Source organism: Ixodes scapularis, unplaced genomic scaffold (genome assembly GCF_016920785.2).
Source record: "Ixodes scapularis isolate PalLabHiFi unplaced genomic scaffold, ASM1692078v2 PGA_scaffold2__306_contigs__length_199485367, whole genome shotgun sequence".
NCBI classification, from domain to species: domain Eukaryota; kingdom Metazoa; phylum Arthropoda; class Arachnida; order Ixodida; family Ixodidae; genus Ixodes; species Ixodes scapularis.
In genome coordinates this window covers 109,100,069-109,122,783 of record NW_024609857.1, presented here as the reverse complement: position 1 = coordinate 109,122,783, position 22,715 = coordinate 109,100,069, and the positions used below count along the sequence as shown (strand labels likewise).

The window sequence follows — 22,715 nt, the reverse complement described above, 5'->3', positions numbered from 1 at the left end:
TCATTTGGTGCATTTTTATGTATGACGTGAAGAACACAACAAGATAATCAATATTGTCTTTTGGAGAGATTCGATTTGAAGAAATTGTGATTGCAGGCTACTATGTCACTGAATGTTTTAAAAGAATTATGTATATAAATATAGAGATTCACTCCAATGCTGGTTACACAAACAACATGAGATGGCAAAAGATGAAAAGAGATTCCTCGTTATGATGGAGAATTATCACAACTTCGAGAGTTTAAATAAGCTGAAACAATGATTGAGTGCATCCTAACAATTGTCAGAGCTCACTGCTCTCGCATGTCCCATATATATCCCATATATCCTGGCAGTGTGTGGGGACCATTATCTAAAATATGCATAACATGGAAGCCAAAAGATGGGGTGGATGATTGAAGTCCAATACCAGCTGCTCAGAACAGCCCCCCTCCTGTTGACGCAGCGAGCCCTCCCTCCAACATTGCCATTCTGAGCTTGACCACGCGCAGTTCCATTTCCAAGTGCCTAACCTGGAGGTTGTGCTTCTCCACTCGCTGCTGACGCTCCAGTTCTAAAAGCTCCAATTTTTTCACGTGCACCTCGGTCTTCCTTAGCGTGTCGGCCTCTATGGCACGTGCCTTGGTTTCGAGTTCCGAAAGCAACACCCGGTTGCCGGGCATTGGATGCGACGAATGCTGAAAAGCCGCAGATCCGCACAGGCTCCGCACGTCTTCGATGCGGGGCAGCTGAGCTTCCGGAAAGCTTGCGTGGAAGGCAACGCCGTTGTGCTCTTCGCCGCCGACTGGGAGCCCAAGCACAGAGTCCTCGTCTCCATCGTCGGCCACTTCTGGCAGCGATGGTGGAATGGCTGCATGGAACAAAACATGCTCAATGGGACGGTTTGAATTGACACACTTGCAGCCTGAAATGTCACAAGAATCTGCACTGGCATGATGTCTCAACCGTGCATTTCACAAGTATTTAATGCTACTATGTTTTGATCCCTTAATTGCCACCTGGTGCTGTCACAACTGTGCTCTGTGGGCCCCACGTTTCAAGCTGTGTAGACCACAAAGCCTCCCAAGTTGAAACGAGATGACATTTACCCCCACGCCTGGTCAGGCTAGGCAATGCAAGTCTTAGGGACAGCAATGGTGACTGTCCTTTACAAAAGCAAGGCGTACAAGCTACCACTGCTTCTAGTGTCGAAGGCTTTGAATGCAGTTAGCTGAAGTGCAACTGGTTTCGAACAATGGGCATTGGCATTGAAGTCGGTGACACTCAGCAAACAACAGGAGGTTCTAACATTACGCAAGCTCAGCAAGAAATTCTGTCTTTTCCGAAAGTAAAATTACACCTGGTGCTGACCGAGGAAGCGATACCCAAGTTCTTAAAAGCACGGCCTGCCCCCTTGGCACTCCAATCAGCGGGTAAAGCAGATTGATCAACTTGAAGAGCAAGGGATACTGGACCCAACGCAGCACTCCAACTGGGCTACCCCATTGGTGTTGGTGCGAAAGAAGGATGGAGGCCAATGTCACTGCAGTGATCATCAAAGCACTGTGAATTAGAGCAATGCACGGGCCGCTTTTTTGAGCTTGGGCCCGGTGTCGTGGTAACTTGCCTGCTCAAGTATGGCCCAGGTGTTTGAAACCGGGCCCAGGCTCAACCCGGCCCGAAACCATTTAGAACAGGCTTGGGCCCAAACCAGGCCTGAATTCAATGTCATGTTGCCTAAACATCGCTGAGTGGAGTATGAAAGTATTGGGTAACATAATTTTATGCACTTAATGCGACCATTGAAGGTGAATTGCTGGTAGGCAACTTTTGTCCTTGTACGTCAGCACCTGACGGAGCTTCGAGTAACACGTGTAAATAGAAATAGGCTAGTCGAATTGTGACACAAAAGAGTGATATCAGCCTAATAAATAATAAAGAACAAAGGTGGTGTACATGAATTGATTGGCATATAGACTTAAGCAACAAACGAAACTCTGACCTCAATATTTTTTTTTAATCTTCAAGATGAGTTGAACCACATTATCAAAAGTAAGATGAACTACTCTAATCTCCCGAGTTGTGCCCAAGCCTCGAAAGATAATTCGCCCTTATTTTTGGCAGGATTTGTTATTTTTCAAAAATGCCGAAAGAGAGCTTACTTCTAGTAATTGCCAATCAAAGTCAAATTTCGCGGTTTTACGTGCCAAACCAACGACGGGCATCTGGCACGCCCCAGCGGAGGACTGAGGATTAATTTCAACCACCTGGGCCCATTTTCTCGAACGCGAACCGTGGGTTAAAGTTAACTATTGTCCCTAGAAGGGGGAATTCTAGGTCACGTGACTAGGAGAGCAGGGGCGCCTAGGGAGGAGCAGTACCTACAAGCAAAATGGCCGTGACGTTGCTTAATGAGGACTAATAGTTCTCCTTGGTTCTGCTGAACATTCATTTCGATCCGGCTGTTATATTAATAACGCACCATCAACCAATTAGCACGTCAAGCAAAGCGGTAGTCCAGAGGGACTACTAAACTAACCGACGGCAGCATTCCGCGAACGCATCACCAGGGGTGGAACTCATGAAATGCACTTGGGCGCAGCCACGGGAGCAGCTGAAACCGCTGTTTTGGAGCAGGTTGGGAGCAGCTAAAACTATGTTCTGGAGCAGGCTAGGAGCAGCTCAGATCAGTTTTCATTGCACTTCAGCTTGTGTCTTAGACAAGAACGGGAGCAATTTCAATCGTGCTTAGCAGAACAGATAAACATGAGTGGTTAGGGACCTAGGTAGATGGGATAACAGTGTAACAGATGCGAAAACTCGTGCTTAGCAGAACAGATAAACATGAGTGGTTAGGGACCTAGGTAGATGGGATAACAGTGTAACAGATGCGAAAACTCGTGCTTAGCAGAACAGATAAACATGGGTGGTTAGGGACCTAGATAGATGGGAGAACAGTGTAACAGACGCGAAAACTTGAAACCTCGTGAGCCTTAATGAGAATCAAAAAGCAAGTACCCTATGTTTCTGAAGATAGCGTCCTTGATATTTTCTGAGTGGCTTCCAGCTGCTCAAAACGCAAACCAGCACTGCTTATCGCACAACCCACACGTGCTCGACATAGTAAGTATATGTGCGAACCACGTGACGTGCATAAGCAACGGACGTCCAGTTGCACGGAGGAACAGGGCAACCAATTTCGAGTTTATCCTATCGTGCAACTCGATATCAAAGCAGCAGACTACGATTAACGAAGCTATCGTATTTGAAGCGATAAGCAGGAGCAAGGTTAAAGCACGCCGAGTAGATCTACCGCTCGCGTAAGAGCTGCTGGCCGGTAAGGTTTCGGATCGGATTGCGTTTTAGTTCTATCAAATCACGATTTATCTTGCGAGAATAAGGTTCCAACTTCTAACGATGAAGTACTAAAAGGAATCTTTTGCTCATTTGTTTTCAACTGGCTGACGTCCGGATCCCGGGCCGCAGAGCCTCAGGCAATCTCACGCTTAACGACTCAACCTCACCTCAGCCGACTTGCTTAACCGCTTATGGTTGAAGAATAACAATCCAGTCCCAGGTGGTGTAGCGCTTGGAATGAGAGTTTTTATCGCGCGCTTTCAACTCGGGATACACAGGGAGAATAAACAGAAACAAAGGATTGCAAGGCCGACCAGGCTAAACGCGCTCATTGTTGCCAATCGAGTCAACAAAACCGAAACCAAGACAAAATAAAAAGTTTTTTGGCGCACGTTTTGCGATTTGGCGCATAATGGCACGAGGTATTGGCTGTGGCGCAGTTTCTGCAACATGACGCAAGATGGCGCAAGCACATGCGTCTGGCGCAAAATGGCGCAAATGGCGCAGCCGTTCCACCCCTGATCACTCTTCAGCAGTTCGAGATCCAAGACATATGACGGTACATAAGCCTTGCAAGTGTTTTTATGGTGAGTAAAAAAATATTTTGCGAACGAGTGTTGGTATATATTTATACAAACACGTCTGATTTGTTACATTATGCACGCCAACTCGTGAGCAGCGATTACTTTGCGGAGAAGGGGGGGTTATCCTCGATAAAGTCTTCGTTCCGGGTGAACAGCTGGGGCATTGTACTGTTTTTTTGTTCGCAGTGCGCCGACAGTATGCCGACAGCATCGAGGTTTCTACATATCCCCGGTGGCCAGCAATTCAACGGTGACGAGAAGCTTAGCTTCTCGTCACCGGTGGATCGGTTGGGCAAACGGAAGAGAAGGCAAACAGTTGAGATCAGAAGGAATCGCAGAAACGTGCGTCGCAAGGAACAAAAACGAGACTACAGCACCGGCGTTGCCAGAATGGAAGACACACAGGAAAGTTATGCGTTGTTTATGGCGAAACATATTGAAGGAAATGTTTCTTACATTTTCGAATATTCGTCGACAAACTCTAGCATAGCAGCTGAAATTTCTTTGTACCATCCGAAGCAAATAAATTGGTCTTCAAGTACAACATTACTATATTTTGACTTAAAATACCATACTAGATCGATAAAAACCAGCAGAAAAAGAGGATAAACAAAATGACTGGCTTGTTTCACCGATAGATGGTGCATCTCACTGCCCAATCAAAAATAATTATTGTTGTTCTATATTAGGGATGCCGCGAACTTTTTTCGAATCGAAGTTTCGATGATCGAATCAAGCGGTTCGAAAGGTTCGAAAGATTTCGATTTTTCGAATTGTCTATATCGTAAAATTCGACGGAGGTCAAATTTTCGAACTTGTTAAGCTAAGAAGTTCGACGCTTTTCGAACCGTCGAACTTATTACGCTAAAAAATTCGATCTTTTTCGAACTTTCGAACTTATTGCGCTGCAAGGTTCGATGCTTGTCGAACTTTCGAACTTGACTGACCAAAAAATTCGATGAATTTCGAACTTTCAAATTTATTTATCAAGAGAATTCGAAAAGTTTCGAACTTTCGGATTCTGAAAAGTCAGAAGTTCGACGAACTTCGAACTTTTAGGGTAAAAGTTCGACGTTCGTCGAACTTCGAAAGACCGGCGGACGGTTTCATTTGATTTCAAGTAATGGGGTACATTCGTAATTTTTCTTTCTCGAACTTTTACACGCGGTGCTGCGTTCCTTACAAAAGACAATGTCGTTTATTTCAATGTTCTGGCATGCTTAGGTTTAAAGAAATAAATCCCCGAAGGGGCGAGGAAGGACGACGGGTTTTTGACGATTATCGTTTGTGCCAGATTTGAAGCACGCTGCAGCCGAAGCTATTTATGGTAGATATGTTATACTTTTTTTAAGAATGATCTATGTATAGCCTAGGTAAGTGCCGTCTTAAGATGTGATTATTGTTATTCAACGTGAGTTTCGAAGAAATGTCCAAGCATGTATCTGCATGCAATTATAACCTAAACTTGATATTTATTTTCGTCTAAGTTGTTTGAGGTATCGCATTTAAATTAACACCACAGACAGTATATATCATTGCCATCTGCAGAATACGAAATAATATATTTATTGTTTTTTTCACGTTAAGGAATAAATTAACTCATGGGAGAAGATTTCTAATAGTGTTCAAGTTCAGCACGTCATTAAAAGAAAACGTTTTTTTTTTTTTTTCGCTTCACGTTCCTGGGACGTGTTTCTTTTAGCCTGTACACATTTTGGTAAAGGAAACTTGTTTCGAAGTTCTGAACCTCTGAATATGCAAGAATAGAACACTTCCGACGAATTCTTGATAGTTTTTTTTTTTTCTCCTGCTTTTTATTTTCGCATTTTTTTTTTTTTTTTGTTACTATCGGCACAGGTGTTTAGGTCGAAAAGACAGCTTTGAACTTCCGAACCACTAAGCATGTGACGAGCAGTGCCTTCTGACGAGTTTCTAACAATGACCATCTACGCAACCTTTTATGCAGTGAAGAGCGACAGTAGCTATACATATGCATAAATAATTTCAGATTAAACAGCCCTCTTTCCCCGTATTGTTTTCTTTAACAGTTCGAAATACCTGCAAGGGAAAGAAGGAGGCTGAAGCCCCCCCCCCGCTACCCTCTTTCCCCCCGTTTTTCCTCTTCCGACGCCACTTGTATGGTAGAACGCTCCTCGACCTCGAGTTGTGTCGGCTTTTGTTCTTTTTGCGAGGCGATTCCTCCGTCCCAGAAAATAAACCTCCAGGACAATTATAAACTTCACCGGATGGGATTACTACCAGTGTGCAAGGGGTGGCGAGTTTGCCAGGTCGCTTCAAGGTTTTTCTGAGCCTCAACCTCCTGCTCGCCCCTGGCCGTTTCGAACTGGATGAGTCTCGTAAAACAGTGTGTTCGTGCAATCACTACTGCGTGATGCAGGTTAAAGACCCCCCCCCCCCCCCCGGGGGGCTGGCGGTCACAATTCTGCACTGGCAAATATTCTAGCACGTCCGGGACATTCGTCGTCTCATTTAATTGCCTAACCAACTTCGCAGAATCTAGATATCATACCCTAACTTTTCTAAACTTGATTTCGTGAAAACAAGTAATTTAAGGCATCAAAGTCGCTCCAGCTAAGATCTAAATAGGGCAGCTGCTCGCAGAATATGCTCGCTCGCGTTCGTCTGAGTTGAAGGCCTAAGCAGTGAGTCGTGAAAACGTTATTTGAAACTGAAACTGTGGAAAAACTTGAAAATCAGACTTCGAACTTTGAAAACTTGGACTAGAAAAAAATTCAAAATCTTCAAAGTTTTTTTTTTCTTTTTTTTTTTTTTTTTTTTTAATTTAGCGTTAAAAGAGAATCGAAACCTTCGAACTTTTCGAACTTTATGCAAAAAGAAATTCGAAATCTTCGATTTGTTCGAACTTCATGTCTATAAAAATTCGAAGCGTTCGAAGTTTTCGAATTGTTTTTACAAAGAATTTCGAGATCTTCGAATTTATCGAACCTGAAGTAAAAAAATATTCGAAATATTCGAATTCGAAATTTTGTAAACCGTGAAAGCTTCGAAATTTTCGAATTCGAAACTCCGCTGTGGTCAAAAGTTGTGAATTTTTCGAAATCGAACCTCGGTCGGTACGAAAATATCGAAATTTTTCGAAATCGAACCTCAGTTCGCTTCGCAAATATCGAAACCTTTCGAAATCGAACCTAGGGTGGTTCGCGACATCCCTATTCTATATCCAGCCATTTATTACAGTACCTAGGTAGTTTTTTCTTCCTAGGCACCGTGGTTTGCCAAAATGGGTTTACCATAGCTTCGAGAAAACCGGCCCAGGGGATCTTTTGACGTGCAACCGAAAGCTCGGTTACATGGCGCCTTATCTGCAATCTGACGGAGGCTGATTGCAGGCACCTCAGCCGGGATTCGAACCCGCCACATGGGGATCCGTAGGCCGCTGCTCTCGCCTCAGAGCCACCGAGGCGGCTTCTAGTAATTGCAGAGCCTGGCCAATTGTGACCTCGGCAGAAATGGTGATAAGCAAACATTGCTAACTGGGAAGTACAGTCGTCTTTGGTTCACTGACCCCTTCCAGCAATCACAAGTTTTGCAAATCACAAAATCTAAAACTAGCATTTTTATCTTTTTATTGCATCTCGAAAGTTAGCATATTTCATATTTTCACCTCATTTCCTTTGCAGTCCTGGTCGGCTATCTCTTGGGATATTATGGTATTTCCGCAGTGAATTTGTTCACAGGCAGCTTTCTACAAATACAGTATTTCATCCAGAGCCGCACACTTAATATTATTTTTTTCAGGACCGCATCGGTTTGTGACATTTTGTCACAATGTCAACGGTGACGTGATGGCCGTTGGCATAGTTAGCGAGGCTACCACAGGTGGTCTTGAACTTAGCTGTGAGAGGATGAGAGACGTGAACAGTTATGGACCAGTTTCGTCTGAGTAGGCTGGCAATGTCAGATTTGGCTCCTGATAAAGCCGATGCACGCTACGTTAGGTGTTATTTCGCAATGCGCAACAGCCAGCTGTGACAGCGGTGTGCTCAGCCGCTCAATTTGAGCATAGGAAGCAATGCTATCAAACTTCTGTTGAGTGTTCTAATGCCCAAGAAACACGAAGCAAAATATTGCAGTGGCCGACATGCTGCACTCGGGAAGAAAGCTGAAAACTATAATCAGTCGCGTTTTAAAACGGGTAGATACGGTATAGGTCGACTGCTAGTTCTAAACAACTGTGCCGAAAAAGAATGCCCAGCTATATGGTAACTAACATGGTAGTTCTCCGGCCCCCAAAAGTCATTCTGGAGTAAATCCCAGTATGAGGGTTGCTTCCCATCACATTTGTAGCCCCACCACCAGCATTATTGGTTGTTACGTTTTTCCCGGGTGATGCATTTTTTTTTCCGCGGTCCCTGAAAAACATATCAACGAGGTTCTACTGAAACTAAATCGCGTCTCGCACCGTCAATATTGCTTTAAAAAGTTTTTTGCACGTAAAATTAGCTTTCGTTACGTGTGTCCCAACCAGACTGTTTAAAAGAAATATTTTTTTTCTTTTGAGGGGCCCTTTAAAGAAAGCGCTGGTTCGAAAGTCACCAGGATCAGTGAACCTTCGTCTGACAAAGTTATTTAGTCAGCACTGCACTTTTCACCAGACAACGGGCATCACCCCAGCTGAAGCCATGTTTGAACAGACACTGCCAACTCACCTACAGTCAGCGACAGGTTAACCCTTTAAGTGCCTCGGACGAGCCGAGCTCGTCGGCCACTTTTTGGCTAAAAATGCCATGGACGAGCTCCGAGCTCGTCCAGTGGTTTTTTCGGTAGCCCTCAATTCCATGGACGAGCTAGGCCCATCCGAGTAGTTTGCAACGCTGATCATTGATGGCAGCACTCGTTTTAGACGGAACATTTGTTTTTGCGTCGCCGCGAATTTTTGCGCAGTAAACTTTTAAAATTTTATCTGTATTACTAGAGGAATAAAACTTCTAAATAAAAAACATATGGCACTTGTAGGTTATTTTTTTGAAAAAAGAAGGGGGCACTTAAGGGGTTAAGAACTCGCTCAAATTGACAGGGACAACATCATCGCGAGCGATGCACAACTATAGAGGAGAGAAACGGAACAATTTTCTACCTCGTGCCGTCGAGGGTGACAGCAGGATATGATTGTAACTTAAACAGACGACGCCTTCACGGACGAATAGAAACTGCTTTCAAGGAGTCATTTCAGGGCATCCTTGATTTATTAAAGACAGCAGAGAAGCAGACACGGTCCAGTGAGACAGCATGGCAATCGCGTCACTGGATTATCTCGCGCAGTGTACTGCTGCAACTAAAGCATTTTCATGTCGGCCCACAGAAACCACCGCAAAGAAATGCTCGTACCGCTAGGATTCAGAAATTTATAAACTTAGTCGGGGGTAAGCAGAAAACCCACAAAGAGAGGCTGCACTGACAAAGCGTGCAGGCTGAGGTCTCATCGGTTGCTTAGCCTACCGGCTCGACAAAGTGAGCACACTGAACACTTCGACGGCGACACGACTATTAGATTCTCCTGTCACTAAGAAACTACCACAAACTAAAGTAGATATCGTCACAAGTCTGCGATATAAACCCGGGCTGGTAAAGAGCTGGAAAATCACTTCAATGACCCACCGTCCCTCTGTGTCATAGTCGTGAACCGTGCTTGATGCAATATTGAAGAAAAAAAGTTTGTCAAGTTCAGACGTCATTTACATCAAGAAAACGAGGGGAACTGACTGGCCGGCAGAGTGATATGGATACCTTTGAGAGGCATTTGCCACTGGGTTCTTAGCCTGTCACCGACTGTAGATCTCATCATGCATGCAGCAGATTCACAAGTAGCAAGAGAGAAGCTACCCAAGAACAGAAAATGCAGACAGGAGGAGCAAATGGTCGCGAAATATACGCAGAGAGCAAGAACAGGGGAGGGAGTGTATGCATGTGTAAAAGCTTACTGGAAAAAGGTCTATTAAGGAAGTGCCAAGGTTAGTAGGTGTTGGAAATAGACCTGAAAAAAGGGATATCAAGGCAGTGAGAGAGCTTAGGAGCTCAAGTTTGTAAACTTTCGTTGCTTCAGACAGAAAAGACCGGGAAGTTTGCAATTCTGCCAGTGTCCAAGTTTCAGGACACCTCAAGAGCAGTGATTTAAAGGGGCACTGACACCCCAAAGGTCGTATTCTTTTTTATTGTCTAAAACGATGCAGGTTGTAGTCATAGACACGCAAAAAAAACCGCATCGCGAAAAAAAATTTCCCGCGCGCGCGCGCTCCTTTTTATTTTTGGCGTTTATATTTCCCGCGCTAACCTCCTTGCTTCTTTTGATCGGTGACGTCAAAAATCAGGAAATTTAGAAGCTTTGTAGGCGACATTTCTATAACATTTAATAACGGCAATCGTAAAACATGTTTTTTAACGCAATGACGAACGCACTACGGCCTTTCTTTTTGAAATACCAAAAATCAGATTTCGGTGTGATGTCGCTTCCTGAATTTTTGTTCTCCCTCGGAAACCTTGGCGGCGCTCGAGCAGAGGCTTATCGCCGAGTCGGGGAAGACCGGTTTTTCCCCGCGTCGGCTCCCTTGTATCCCGCCTGCTCATCTCCTCCTCTCTTCGGGTCGCGGTAGCAACGGCGCTTCGCTTCACAGCGTGGTTCGGAGGTCCGAAAGAAAGTCGAGTCGCAGGAGACCGCAAAATTTGACTCACTGCGCTGGCGCGGATCGCGCGGGAACTTCAAATTCGGCATTTGGAAATTGTTTTTTTAATTCACAAATACTGAATTCCCAAGTTTCGAATTTTGAGGGTAATGTCCCGGCATCATTTTCAATCGTTTCGCATAATAAAATAAATTATGATTTTGATGTGTCAGTGCCCCTTTAAGGATTGTTCAAGGTTTGTAAGGCTAATCTCAAACAGCTAAAAAAGGAATGTGGTGGAAATACTCAATGAGTGTCAGATGGATAAAGTCGCAAGAAAGGTTGGAGAGGCTGCGAGGGATTCATTTTCTATCAAATTATTTCTAAAAGACCACAAAAGCCTACATTGCCACATAGGGTACTTGTTAATGAAAATAAAACTAGGAACAAAGTTATATCAACATTTCTCTCAAATGGTATATTGTCAAACGAGTTGACCAGTCCAATCGATATCGGAAATTCGGAAGAACTGGTAAGCTGTGTAACGTCTTTCCACCAGTACATGTGTGAGGTCATGTCACTAGACATTAAAGACATATTATTCCTTACATCAACCATTGCTTCTCTCAAGCTTTAGAGACTTACTAGAGGCAAACTTGGTTTGGTTTTAGTCGTGATACAAAATAGACGTGGGGAGCTTTTTGAACCTAACAGATTGGTATCTGGACTTCACAGCTGTCGAAATTGAGAAGGGTTAAATTTGCTAAAAAAAAAAAAAAAGAGTTAACATCGGATCTTCCCTAGCGCCGGCGTTGTCCGAGGTATATTTGGCTCCATTGGACTTGGCCTCGGGGCAAGTTGTACAATCATTGCCTGAAGGATCGGTGACGATTAAGAGATGCGTGGATGACATTTTCATATGCTTGGTTTTTAAAGGCAGTGATGTGATTGGCCTAAGCCATTTTGGAGCACTTTTCGGAGCAGCCAGAAAAGTGTTTTGGCGCAGCAAATGTGGCCTTTAGAGCAACCGAAACAGTGTTTTGGAGCAGCAAAAGTGGCTTTTGGAGCAGATATTCTTAGACAAATGAAAATATTTGTTTTAAGTGCTGTACAAATGAAGGGTACTTTGTGTTGTGTTCTGTTCTGATGTGACGTGCTGTGACGGAACTCGTTGCTTGTATTTTTACTGCTGAGACATTCCACAAGTGCACAGTGCTGTAGGCGTTGCCGGGCAATTCCTAAAAACCGCTTGCCACCGTTTTACTGGTTCCAGAAGTTCCAGATTTTTTTCAAAAGTAAGCAAGCTTAAAACAATGGATTGCAAGCGTCCTGGCTGGTGCCTCTGTCATGCAATCATGTTCGCATGCACGTGAGGGCAACTTCGGCAGGCTTGCAGTTGCACATGCTTCGTCACGCAAGCGGAGATGGCTGTCCGATCAAAACCGAAACCATGCCACTCCGCTCTGTCGCCAACTGATTCCCAAAACTGTATGCAAAATGTAACTGTCAAGCATACGACAAAAAACAGTCCAGTGGCGTGTGCTTGCCAGGCTGGCAAACGAGGCACAAGCGAAACACACACACAAAAAAATAACCTGAGTGCATCGATGCAAGAAATCGCAAGCCAGGGTCAAAAAGTTCTTGAAGCGCTTTGTGCAACGACTGAACTCGAGACAAACAAGTGCGCTGCGCGGGCTTAGCGTGCAGACATTGCCTTCTTTGCTTTAGCTCGCTTCTCTTCACCAACTTTCTTTCGCGGCAGATTTTTCACGCACCGGGGTCCCTCTCGAAAGAAAGCCCACCGAGAGAAACCTAGGAAATCAATACTTTGACACAGCAGTCTTTGTGTTAAAGAGGGATTTTTGTAGTAATGTATGATTTAAACAAGAACAGGAATGTTGATGAACATGCGGCAGTACTTAGTTGCATATTAGAAAGCACCATATCTGCAGCGACATGGGGACGGCAACACCCCACGTCGTGCGACCACGGTGACTGAAAGGCAGGGACCAAATATTCGCAACTCCAACGCCCTATAGGTGGCGGGGCGGTAGTTCCAAGATGGCGGAAGAGACAAGGATAGATTCTCCAGGATATCCCGTGTGCCTGCTCGCTGACGCTATTCAACGCGCTAAAAATAATTCATTTGTCTACAAGTGCGAAGCGGTTAGGGAGGGATCATAATATAGGTGACGGAGATGTCGATGCGCGTTAGGAAAACGAGCATGCTGTTATTTAAAAGTTGCAGAAACCTCAAATTGCAAAGCTTTGTGGTGAGCGAGCGCGTTTTAGCCACCGGACACGTTACTGTTTGTGGCAGAATATTTTTGAGGGTTATGAAGATATATTTGCGAACGGTATGTTTGGGAACGGTATGAAGATATGATTGCGAACGGCGACCGTCAAGCGTCGGAAGAGCAGCGTTCACAGTATTCGTGTCTTCGCGTCACAGCCTTAAAACTCGCTGCTCACCGTCTCGGTTTTAGTGTATTGCAACACGTAATCAAACTGCTTTATGGTTATTGATAGGAAGTTTGTTACCGCAGGCTACCGTGCGGTGTAGCATTACAACCGCAAGCTCGCGCTGCGCCTTGGAAGCACAATTTTCAGTGCGCGGCAGGAGCGTTGCCGTGCTCATCAGTCTAAAAAGAAAAAAAAAAGGTTGTAGTCCTTACACCCCTTGTCACATATACGACGCTCCAAAACTTCAGTTCGCCGTGCAGCCCACTGACGTCAAACTGACATCCCCAACTTTTACGAGAGGCTTGATGACGGCGCAATATAAGATATTAAACAGCTAAAGTATGCATCAAACAGTACCGGGAAAAAAAAAACGCAGAGGTTTTGCCATAGGATTAAAAAAATCTATTACTTTTTTTTTTTACAGTCATTTACACTTATTTAAGCTATTTTAAAGAGTTGCACAACACGGCTATCAAGCCGCTCGTGAAAGTTGGTAGCGCCGGTTGAACGTCATGCGCTGTACGTCCAACTAAAGTTTAGCGGTGTCGTACGCTATGAAAAAACTGCCTATTAATATACCGTAATTAATATATTAATATAATATATTAATTAATATAAAGAACTATTTTAATATACAGTACACTTTTGTACCGTATTATTTGCAACATTGCGGTCCCTCTGGCCAAACCTGCGCATTCTAAGCTCTCGTCACGAACGGCTGGCTAACACAGACGCAATTAAAATGCTTCGAGCATTTTTTCATTTGCTTTTTAATTACCTGAAAGCAAGTACGGGTATTCTTTCTTTTTAAAGTGCTTGAAATAAACGGTCATGTTCCTTGTAACGGCCTTAAAACGCGAACCCATTCCCTATTTGTATTGGTCGACATACCCGTTGCGCGACGAGTTTTCTCCTACTTGTGGCAAAGCAAAGACTTTCCGTAGACCGTACTATAGAGTCCTTCATTATTAGCGGGAGCGTTTTCCGCCACGTTGAGCACAGATTGAGCTGGTGGCCATGCACAAGACCAGAAATCCGGGGCGTATGCGATACACGAAAAGTCCCTAATGAAACTAGACATCCTGGTCCTTCGTGCATGGCTGTTGCAAGGCTGTTGCAAGGCGGAGCACGAGAATTCCTTCTTTAACGCGCTCCCTTTTTCCGTAAAAACGGCTTCACGCAAGAAGGCCGACAGTCCCTGCCACCGTTTCCGCGCCGCCGCCGCCTCCGCTGCCGTCCCGGCGTCCCCGCTCCTCTGGTTGTCCGTTCGTCCGCGGGAGGGCGAGCAGCGCGCTGGAGTTGCGAATAGTTTTCCCACGGCCGTTGCTTTCAGGAGCGAGTGCTTCAGCTCACAAAATAACTCCTGCCACGTAAAAACGTGGTTTCGTTTCACAGCTTCACGGCATGGCTAGTACCTGGCATGCTAGCACCTGCGTCTATCGTTGAAAATATTTTTTTTTAAAAAAGACGCAAGACGAGAGCCACGAGGCAACGAGAGCGCGAAACACGAGACAGCGAGAAAACCCAGCAAGACCAGACCGACGTTTCATGCAGGGTACTTTGTGTCGGGCAGCCGCTTGCGTCACATAACACACGCATGCTCAATTACAGTACTCAGTTTAGTTTCGGTTTTGAAAGGCGACCGAAATTGGTTTTTTGGCACAGGCTTGGCGCAGATTACCCATATTTTGGCAAAATGTAGCAGGATACAGCAAGGTTAGCCCTTTGGCGCAGTTTGGCACAGCAATCAAATCACTGGAAGAGGACACTACCTAAGATTAAAGCATTCACAGTACATGCAGTGCCCGAGTTGACCTTTAGATGCAAGGAGCCTGATGAAGGTGTGCTGCAGTATTTTGATCTGAGGTTGAACAAGCTAGATGGGCTGTGCTGGAAAAAAGGCAAGCTCATGGCAAAACCTTTGTTGCCCTACAAAAGTTGTCATTCGAAATCGGTAAAGCAAGGTGTAGTGATGGCTCTGCTAAAAAAAAACGCTCTAAAGAAATCTTGTCAGCACAAAGTACAGGAGGCAGTTAGGAGGAAATTGCCACACATGAAGGAGGCAGGGTGTAAGGGTGGCATTGTGGGAGTTTCAATGAAGTGTTTGGTGGGATTCAGTGAAGTGGCAAAGAAAGAAAGGGAGAAGACAGACAGGGTTGCATGCGTTCTGTTTTTCTATAATTTTTCACACAATGTGTTGGCAGTTGCCAGAAGGTTCAGGGTCAAGGTGGTCTTCACTTCTGACTTTACGTTGAACAGGCTCACGCCGTTCACGGGTGGAGCGCGTGGTCGTCAAAAATGGCACGGGGAAGCCGCCGTTGATTGCCAGGTTGATGTAGCATACAATATTTTGATCGCCCATGGGTTTTCGTACGTGGGGCAGACGGAGCGGTGCTTAAATGATGGGCTTCTTGAGTACACGAGGGCTGTTACAGGTCTCCCAACTCTGAGATCGCTAAACATGTGGAAGAATGCAATAATTGTTTGCCCGATTGGGGCCTCACTTTTGTGTTTAGGAAGTTGAAACAGTTCTTTATTTGAGGAAACACACCTAAATCGCCTTCACTTGACCTCTAAGATCTAGAATACCAAAATTACTTTTTTTTTAATTGGGTGCATGGAGGTTGCAGAAAATCATTTTCAAAGTACCGATGAAGGCCCTCCTTCCCAGAGCGTGACGTCACAAAAGGAGTTTTCGAAATCTCCGCCCTCGCGCATTTCAGCGCCTGTCAAGGCCATGCACGCACACTCCTGCTATTTTTAAGAAGGGCAGAAAAAGGCGTAATGACTGGTGCCAGTGCGGCGGCATACACCTAACAAGCTTGCGATTGCATGTGCGGTCCTTGAGCGACACACACTTGGCGGCCGAAAGATTCTCTTACGACGTGACGACTGGTCAGAGGTTTTTTGTGTTTTTTCGTTTGGCACGCGAACATGATATCCACATTCATGGGATAAAACCACTGTAAGGCCGCGGTAAATAGTGTGCATGTTGCGGCTGCTTTGCCGGCGGGTGTGTGTTCTCTTATTATTTGTTTTTGCTCCTGACGCATTCTGCTAGAGTGTTCGGAGCGCGTGGCGTATATGATGTGGCTGCCGCGCCGTCGGTGGTGTGTTCTTTTATTATTTGTTTTTGCTCCCGACGCGTTCGCTCGAGTGTTCGGAGCGCGCGTGTTACCCGATCCGGGCAGTCGGCGCTCAGGCGCCAGCCAGGCGGCGAACAATGCACGGGCCAATTAGACGAGGAATTCGGTTCTGGCGGTTGGAGAACTGACAGGGTATTATATTTACTTTCGGACGTTTATTGGACAGGTGTATACCACGTGATCTTCTTCTGTTTTAAAATTATTGGTCGGTCCTGGCCAGAGGGAGAGGAGGACCTTTCCTACAAAGGCCCGTGTCGGGCGAGAGAAGGAGGGATTTTGGCGAATGAGCTGGGCGCGCACGCGAACTTGGAGGCGCGCAGCGGTGATGCCGGGTCCCTGACTTTTTGTAATGAACGTAGAGTCAGTAATTATTCGGACTAATAAACACCTTGGAAAACGCCAACCATCTAACGGCTCCTGGACTCGGCGACACCAACAGAAGACGCCGAGGACCATCATCATCAGAGAAGCACGAAGAACAAAGAACAAGAAAGAAACCTTTACTGGCGCAGCCGACAGGATGGTCTTTAGGCGTCACAACAACAAGCCATCGGCCTGCAGGGACAGCTGAAGGCGAGGCATTAGAACCGCAAAGGGTGCCGTTCTTCGCCTGCTGTCGTTATACCTGCCGCAGGCCCCAAGCTCTGAAGGGCTCGCCGGAGGAACGCACCGTCCGCTCCGGGGGACCAGGAACCATAGCAGTCGAGGTTCCAGAATCACAAGGAGGGCTGCACTTCTGCTGTTAACGCCAACAATCGGTCGGCCTGCAGGGACAGTCGAGGGCGGGGCACCAGAACCGCAAGGAGTGCCGCTCTTCGCCTGCTGTCGTCATACCTGCGACTATGGCCAAGCAAGCTCTCAGGGACTCTCGCCGGAAGGACACGCCATCGGCTCCGGGTGAGTGGGATTTCTTGCGTACCACTTAGGTTCACGGGTCCCACGGGAGCTGGTTAGATTGATGGGGCGCACCAGGGGCAGGTTGGCAACTTCGGACATGGTTGACGCCCAAGAGGAAAATGGTCAGGGCTATCTGACGCCCAAAGGGAAAATGGGCAGGGCACATCTGACGTCCAACGAGAAAATGGTAATGACGTGCAAGCCGGTAATGTGGAGGAGCCAGAGGCGATTACAGTGTACTGGCTTGAGCTCGAATTTGAGCTTAGAAGGTTGCAGGTGGAGTCCGAGGAGCGAATTGCTTCACGTAGAATTCAGCTCGAAAGCGAGGGCTCTATTCGGTCGAGCACTGGGTCGAGGGTCGGCAGCCAGGGCCCCGTAGACCCTCTGGTACAATGTGCTAAAGTACTGAAGGGTCATAAGCTGCCGTGCGACGCGGACGTCTCCATCTGGTTCGACGAGGTTGAAAAAATGTTCATGACATACCGGGTGCCGGACGAGGCCCGCGTGCACTTAATAATGCCTGCGCTCACGGAGAGGGTCAGATATCTCCTCCGGAATTTGGAGCTCGAAGACTGCGCGGACTACGAACAGGTGAAAACAGCCGTGCTTGACGAGCTCCAGCTGGCACCACCAGAGTACCGCGAGCGGTTTGACAGCATTTCTAAGCACAGGGACGAGAACTGGACACAGTTCGCGTCGAGGGTAAGGACGTACCTGAGTTACTACTTATGCGCGAGGGAGGCGGAAAGTAAAAAAACAATGCTTGAGTTGCTAGTCGCTGACCGGCTGAAGGCAAGTCTCAGCCCGGACAAACTAGAGTATGTCTGCTGCGCGAGGGCGAGACATGGCTGAGAGCGCACGAGATCGCGAAAGTTTTGCAAACATACGATCAGGCGAAGGGCACGAAACGCGATGCCAAGGGTGGGAAGTCAAGGCGTGAAGACAGCGAACTCGCACAAAACCAGACTCATAATAGTAAGACTGGACACGCACCCCGGTGTTTTCTCTGCCACGAGCCAAACCATCTTGCTAAAGACTGCCCGCGCCAATCTAAATATGAGGGTTCGAAAAAACAAGAGACAAAACCAAAATCCTTTGCCCACAATGTAAGGATACACCGAGATGAGAACGAACGGGCGGAAGACGATGAGCCGAGATGTTTGGTCGCAAGACTGGCAGGAGAGGTAGACGAGGTCTCAACATCTAAACTTCAACGCGTCAAGCTGCTCTGCGCGGACGTTCCGACCGATGCAATTCTCGATGCAGGCTGTGAGATCAGTGTGGTCAGGGAAAGACTGCTACCAACCGACGTAAAAGAGCCTTCAGGAACCGTGAAGCTCGTGTCCGCGTTCGGACAGACAATCGTCTCAAAGCTGGCCCGTGTACCGATTAGAGTCCGATCAGACGTCACAGGCGCGGATGGTAGATCGGTGCACATGGTATGTGCACTAACAGACCATCTCGCCCCGGAGGTAGATTGTCTACTCACCAGAGAAGACTGGAAGCTTCTGGGAGAGGATGGGCACTTCAGGCGAGATGGCACCACATCTGTCACTCTGGAGGTCCCAATCGTACGGAACGAAGGCACCACTACTGAAGAAGGGGAAGGCGCGACGACCTTCGCTTGCAGCGCTGCGGATCGTGAGGAGCAGAACGGCGCGTACGAGGTGGCCGATGTTGGAGACGCGACGGCTCACCGAGTTGTGTTTCGCGATGAGCAACGGGGAGACCAAAGTCTAAAGAAAGCGTACGAGGACGCGCGGAAAGGAAAAGGGGGCATGTTCCTCTCGAATGAACTACTCTATCACAGAGACTTGATCGCAGGAACTTGAGTGGACCAGCTGGTGTTGCCGAGATCGAAACGAGAGGAAGTGCTGCAGCTGGCTCACGAGTCTCCGTGGGGCGGCCATCTGGGACCAAAAAAGACAAAAGCTTGCATTAAATACAGCTTTTACTGGCCTGGAGTCGAGCGTGACGTTCCAGAACACTGCAAGACATGTCATGGATGTCAGACTCGTTCTGAGAGAAGACGGGGGGACCGAGTGCCCATTACTCCGTTGACAAGACCAGATCATCCTTTCCAGGTCGTCAATGTCGACGTCACTGGTCCCATGGACGCTTCGACGGGAAGGGGCCACAAGTACGCTTTGTGCGTGGTAGATCTTTGTACACGCTGGCCGGAGGTCGTTTGCCTACGCTCTCTGACAGTGAGGGCCACGTGTGACGCCCTTCTCAAAATTTTTTCTCGCACCGGCGTGCCCGAGGTCATCCACTCAGACCAAGGGACGAACTTTACAGCAGAGCTGACACAGTTGATGCTTGAAAAGTTAGGATGCGCTCCGCGATTTTCCACTCCAGAACACCCAGAAAGCAATGGAGCGGTGGAACGGTGGAACCGCGTGCTGAAAAATATGCTGTTTCACGTTATGGAGAGGGATTCCAGAAACTGGGACAAGTTAGTTCCGTTCGTCTTATGGGCCTACCGTGAAGTGCCCCACGACACGACAGGGGTCCCTCCCTTCCGAATGCTTTATGGCAGGAACCCGACCGTACCGCTTGCGATACTCCAGCGCACCTGGGCAGGCAACGTAAGCGTGCCCGACAGGTTGAGAGAAGAACCTGCAAAGTACTTACGACAGCTGCGCGAGCAGATGGAGGTGGCCGCTGAAGTCGCCGGGCTAACAGTTAGTGTGCAGCAGAGAAACTACGCAGAAAGATACAACCGTACTGCGCGCGTCAAGACATTCCAAGTCAGGGATCAGGTACTACTTTTCGACACAGACCGAGCAAGTAAGATTGCGGCCAGGTGGATAGGGACATTAGATGTTATTGGGCGCAAAAGACAGAACTCTTACAGAGTCGAGAGGGAAGGGAAAAAGACGACGGTAGTGCATGCTAACCGACTCAGACCTTACTACGCTAGGGTTGGACACGTCGGTGTCGTTTTCCACAAAGATGAAGACTTCGGTGAGGTGGACTATGCGCCCCGAAAGGGACCAGCCTCCTCTGGCGGCACAAATCTCGCCCCCGAGAGGCTGGCCCATCTGGACAAGAACGCCAGGGAGGCGGTTGCAAAAGTGTTCTCGAAACATGAAGCATTGTTTGACGGGACACCAGGTAGAGCGAGCGTGGGAGAACACCGGATTGAGCTGGAGGAAGGCTTCCACCCTAAGAAAGCGTATCCTTACCGGGTACCGGAACTACTAAGGGGGAGGTGAGTCGACAGATTAGCGAATTCTTAGAGTTAGGGCTCATCTATCCCGTAGAAAGTGACTTCGCGCATCCGGTGGTTTGCGTCTCCAAAAAGGATGGGACCGTCCACCTGTGCGTGGACTACCGCAAACTGAACGCTGCGACCCGTTCCGATGCATTCCCCATGACGAACGCGCAGGAACTCCTCTACAAGGTTGGGCACGCCCAATTCATAACGGTAGTGGACCTCCGGTGCGGTTATTGGCAGGTGCCCATGTCACCCGAAAGCCAACACCTCACGGCGTTCGTCACGCACGAGGGGCAATACGCGTGGCGGGTGATGCCGTTTAGGCTCAAGAACGCCACCGCCACCTTCCAACGAATGGTGAACACGCTGCTGTCCTCGCACCAAGACTACGCCACCGCGTACTTAGACGACATCGCCATATTTTCTCGCACTTCGGACGAACACGTGAGACATGTGGACATCATTTTCAGTTTGTTGCAGGCAGCGGGCCTGAAAATAAGCGCCGAGAAGTGCCAAATCGCACAGGGTTCAATCCGGTTCCTGGGGCACATGGTCGGTTCTGGGTGCCATGGTCCTGACCCAGAAAAAGTGGCAGCAATCCGGGGTTTGGAAAAGGCCACAAACTAAGAAAGAACTCAGAAGTGTGCTCGGACTCTGTGCATACTACTGCGAGTATGTCAATAAGTATGCCGCTATAGCTACTCCGCTCACTACACTAACGAGGCACGGAGTGCCTGACCCGATCCCGTGGCCGCAACGCCACGGGATCGGGTCAGGCAACGCGGTAGCACTGTACACACCAGAACCTCGCGAGCCAAACTGGCTCTTCACCGTCGCGTCCGCCACGGCAGCCGGTGCATGCCTTGCTCAAGTCGGGAAGGATGGGGCCGAGAAACCAATAGCTTTCGCCAGCCATCGCTTCACCCCGACCCAGACCCGCTGGTCGACCATAGAGCGCGATTTCGCCATAATATAGGCGCTAAAACAGTTCGACTACTGGTTGTTTGGAGCCCGCATTCATGTTGTGTCTGACCATAATCCCCTAAGCTACCTCACCTGTAGCACGCCGCATGGCGCAAAGCTCGTGAGATGGGCGCTCGCCTTGCAGAGGTATGACGTGTCCGTAACTCACCGGAAGGGTGCGTGTCACGGCAATGCCAATGCGCTCTCCCGACTTCGGAACTGTAATTGGGGCACTAGCAATAATCCTGCTGGGATTATCGCTAGTGCCCCAATGCTGAACAAGTCCCTTGCTGGGACTTGTTCAGCAAGTGATGTGTTTATTTTCTTTGCTAGGAGCATTTTGTTTATACATTTTAGAAACGTTCCAAGGCAGGATTGTCAAAACACTTTTGTTTAAGCCGCTTTGTTTGCTTTTTATTCTTTGCGTAGTGCCTGTACTGCAGAGAAGACTAGATTTTGTTTCCTTTTGTACTCATGCGGCCCTTTTGTGAATTTTACTGTGTACAGTTCTAGAAGCCCTGTAACAGTTTTAAGAGGGGAGGTGTAAGGCCGCGGTAAATAGTGTGCATGTTGCGGCTGTTTTGCCCGCGGGTGTGTGTTCTCTTATTGTTTTTGCTCCCGACGCATTCTGCTAGAGTGTTCGGAGCGCGTGGCGTATACGATGTGGCTGCCGCACCGGCGGTGCTGTGTTCTTTTATTATTTGTTTTTGGTCCCGACGCGTTCGCTCGAGTGCTCGGAGCGCGCGTGTTACCCGATCCGGGCAGTCGGCACTCAGGCGCCAGCCAGACGGCGAACAATGCACGGGCCGATTAGACGAGGAATTCGGTTCTGGCGGTTGGAGAACTGACGGGGTATTATATTTACTTTCGGACGTTTATTGGACAGGTGTATACCATGTGATCCTCTTCTGTTTCAAAATTATTGGTCGGTCCTGGCCAAAGGGAGAGGAGGACCTTTCCTACAAAGGCCCGTGTCGGGCGAGAGAAGGAGAGATTTTGGCGTATGAGCTGGGCACGCACGCGGACTTGGAGGCGCGCGCAGCAGTGATGCCGGGTCCCTGACTTTTTGTAACGAACGAACAGAGCCAGTAATTATTCGGACTAATAAACACCTTGGAAGACGCCAACCATCTAACGGCTCCTGGACTCGGCGGCACCAACAGAAGATGCCGAGGACCATCATCAGAGAAGCGCGAAGAACAAAGAACAAAAAAGGAACTTTTACTACCACGCTAAAATCAACCTCTATCTCACTTTGTGAAAGAAGTCTTTCAGCTTCCCTTTAAGCTAAGAAAATGATTATATGCCAAAAAAAGTTCCGAAGAAGACAATCAGGAGTGGCTCCATAAGCAATTGTATAGGTAAGTCAACCGTCAATCACACCAGATGGGGCAACCCAAACATTTTTTGCTTTTATAATTTTATTCATAAGGATATTGGTTTGAGGTTAGTTAAGGTTATTGGT

At 47.5% G+C, this 22,715-nt stretch overlaps 1 protein-coding gene across 1 annotated transcript in view; it reads right to left on the bottom strand.

Moving 5' to 3' along the window:
- LOC8052829 (myb/SANT-like DNA-binding domain-containing protein 3) overlaps nucleotides 1-22,715 on the bottom strand; it is a 40,231-nt gene continuing 17,516 nt past the window's right edge. The window contains exon 4 of the mRNA XM_002434102.5: nucleotides 1-850. Coding sequence (XP_002434147.2) covers nucleotides 417-850 — 434 coding nt within the window. The 3' untranslated portion in view covers nucleotides 1-416. The remainder of the gene's footprint in view (nucleotides 851-22,715) is intronic.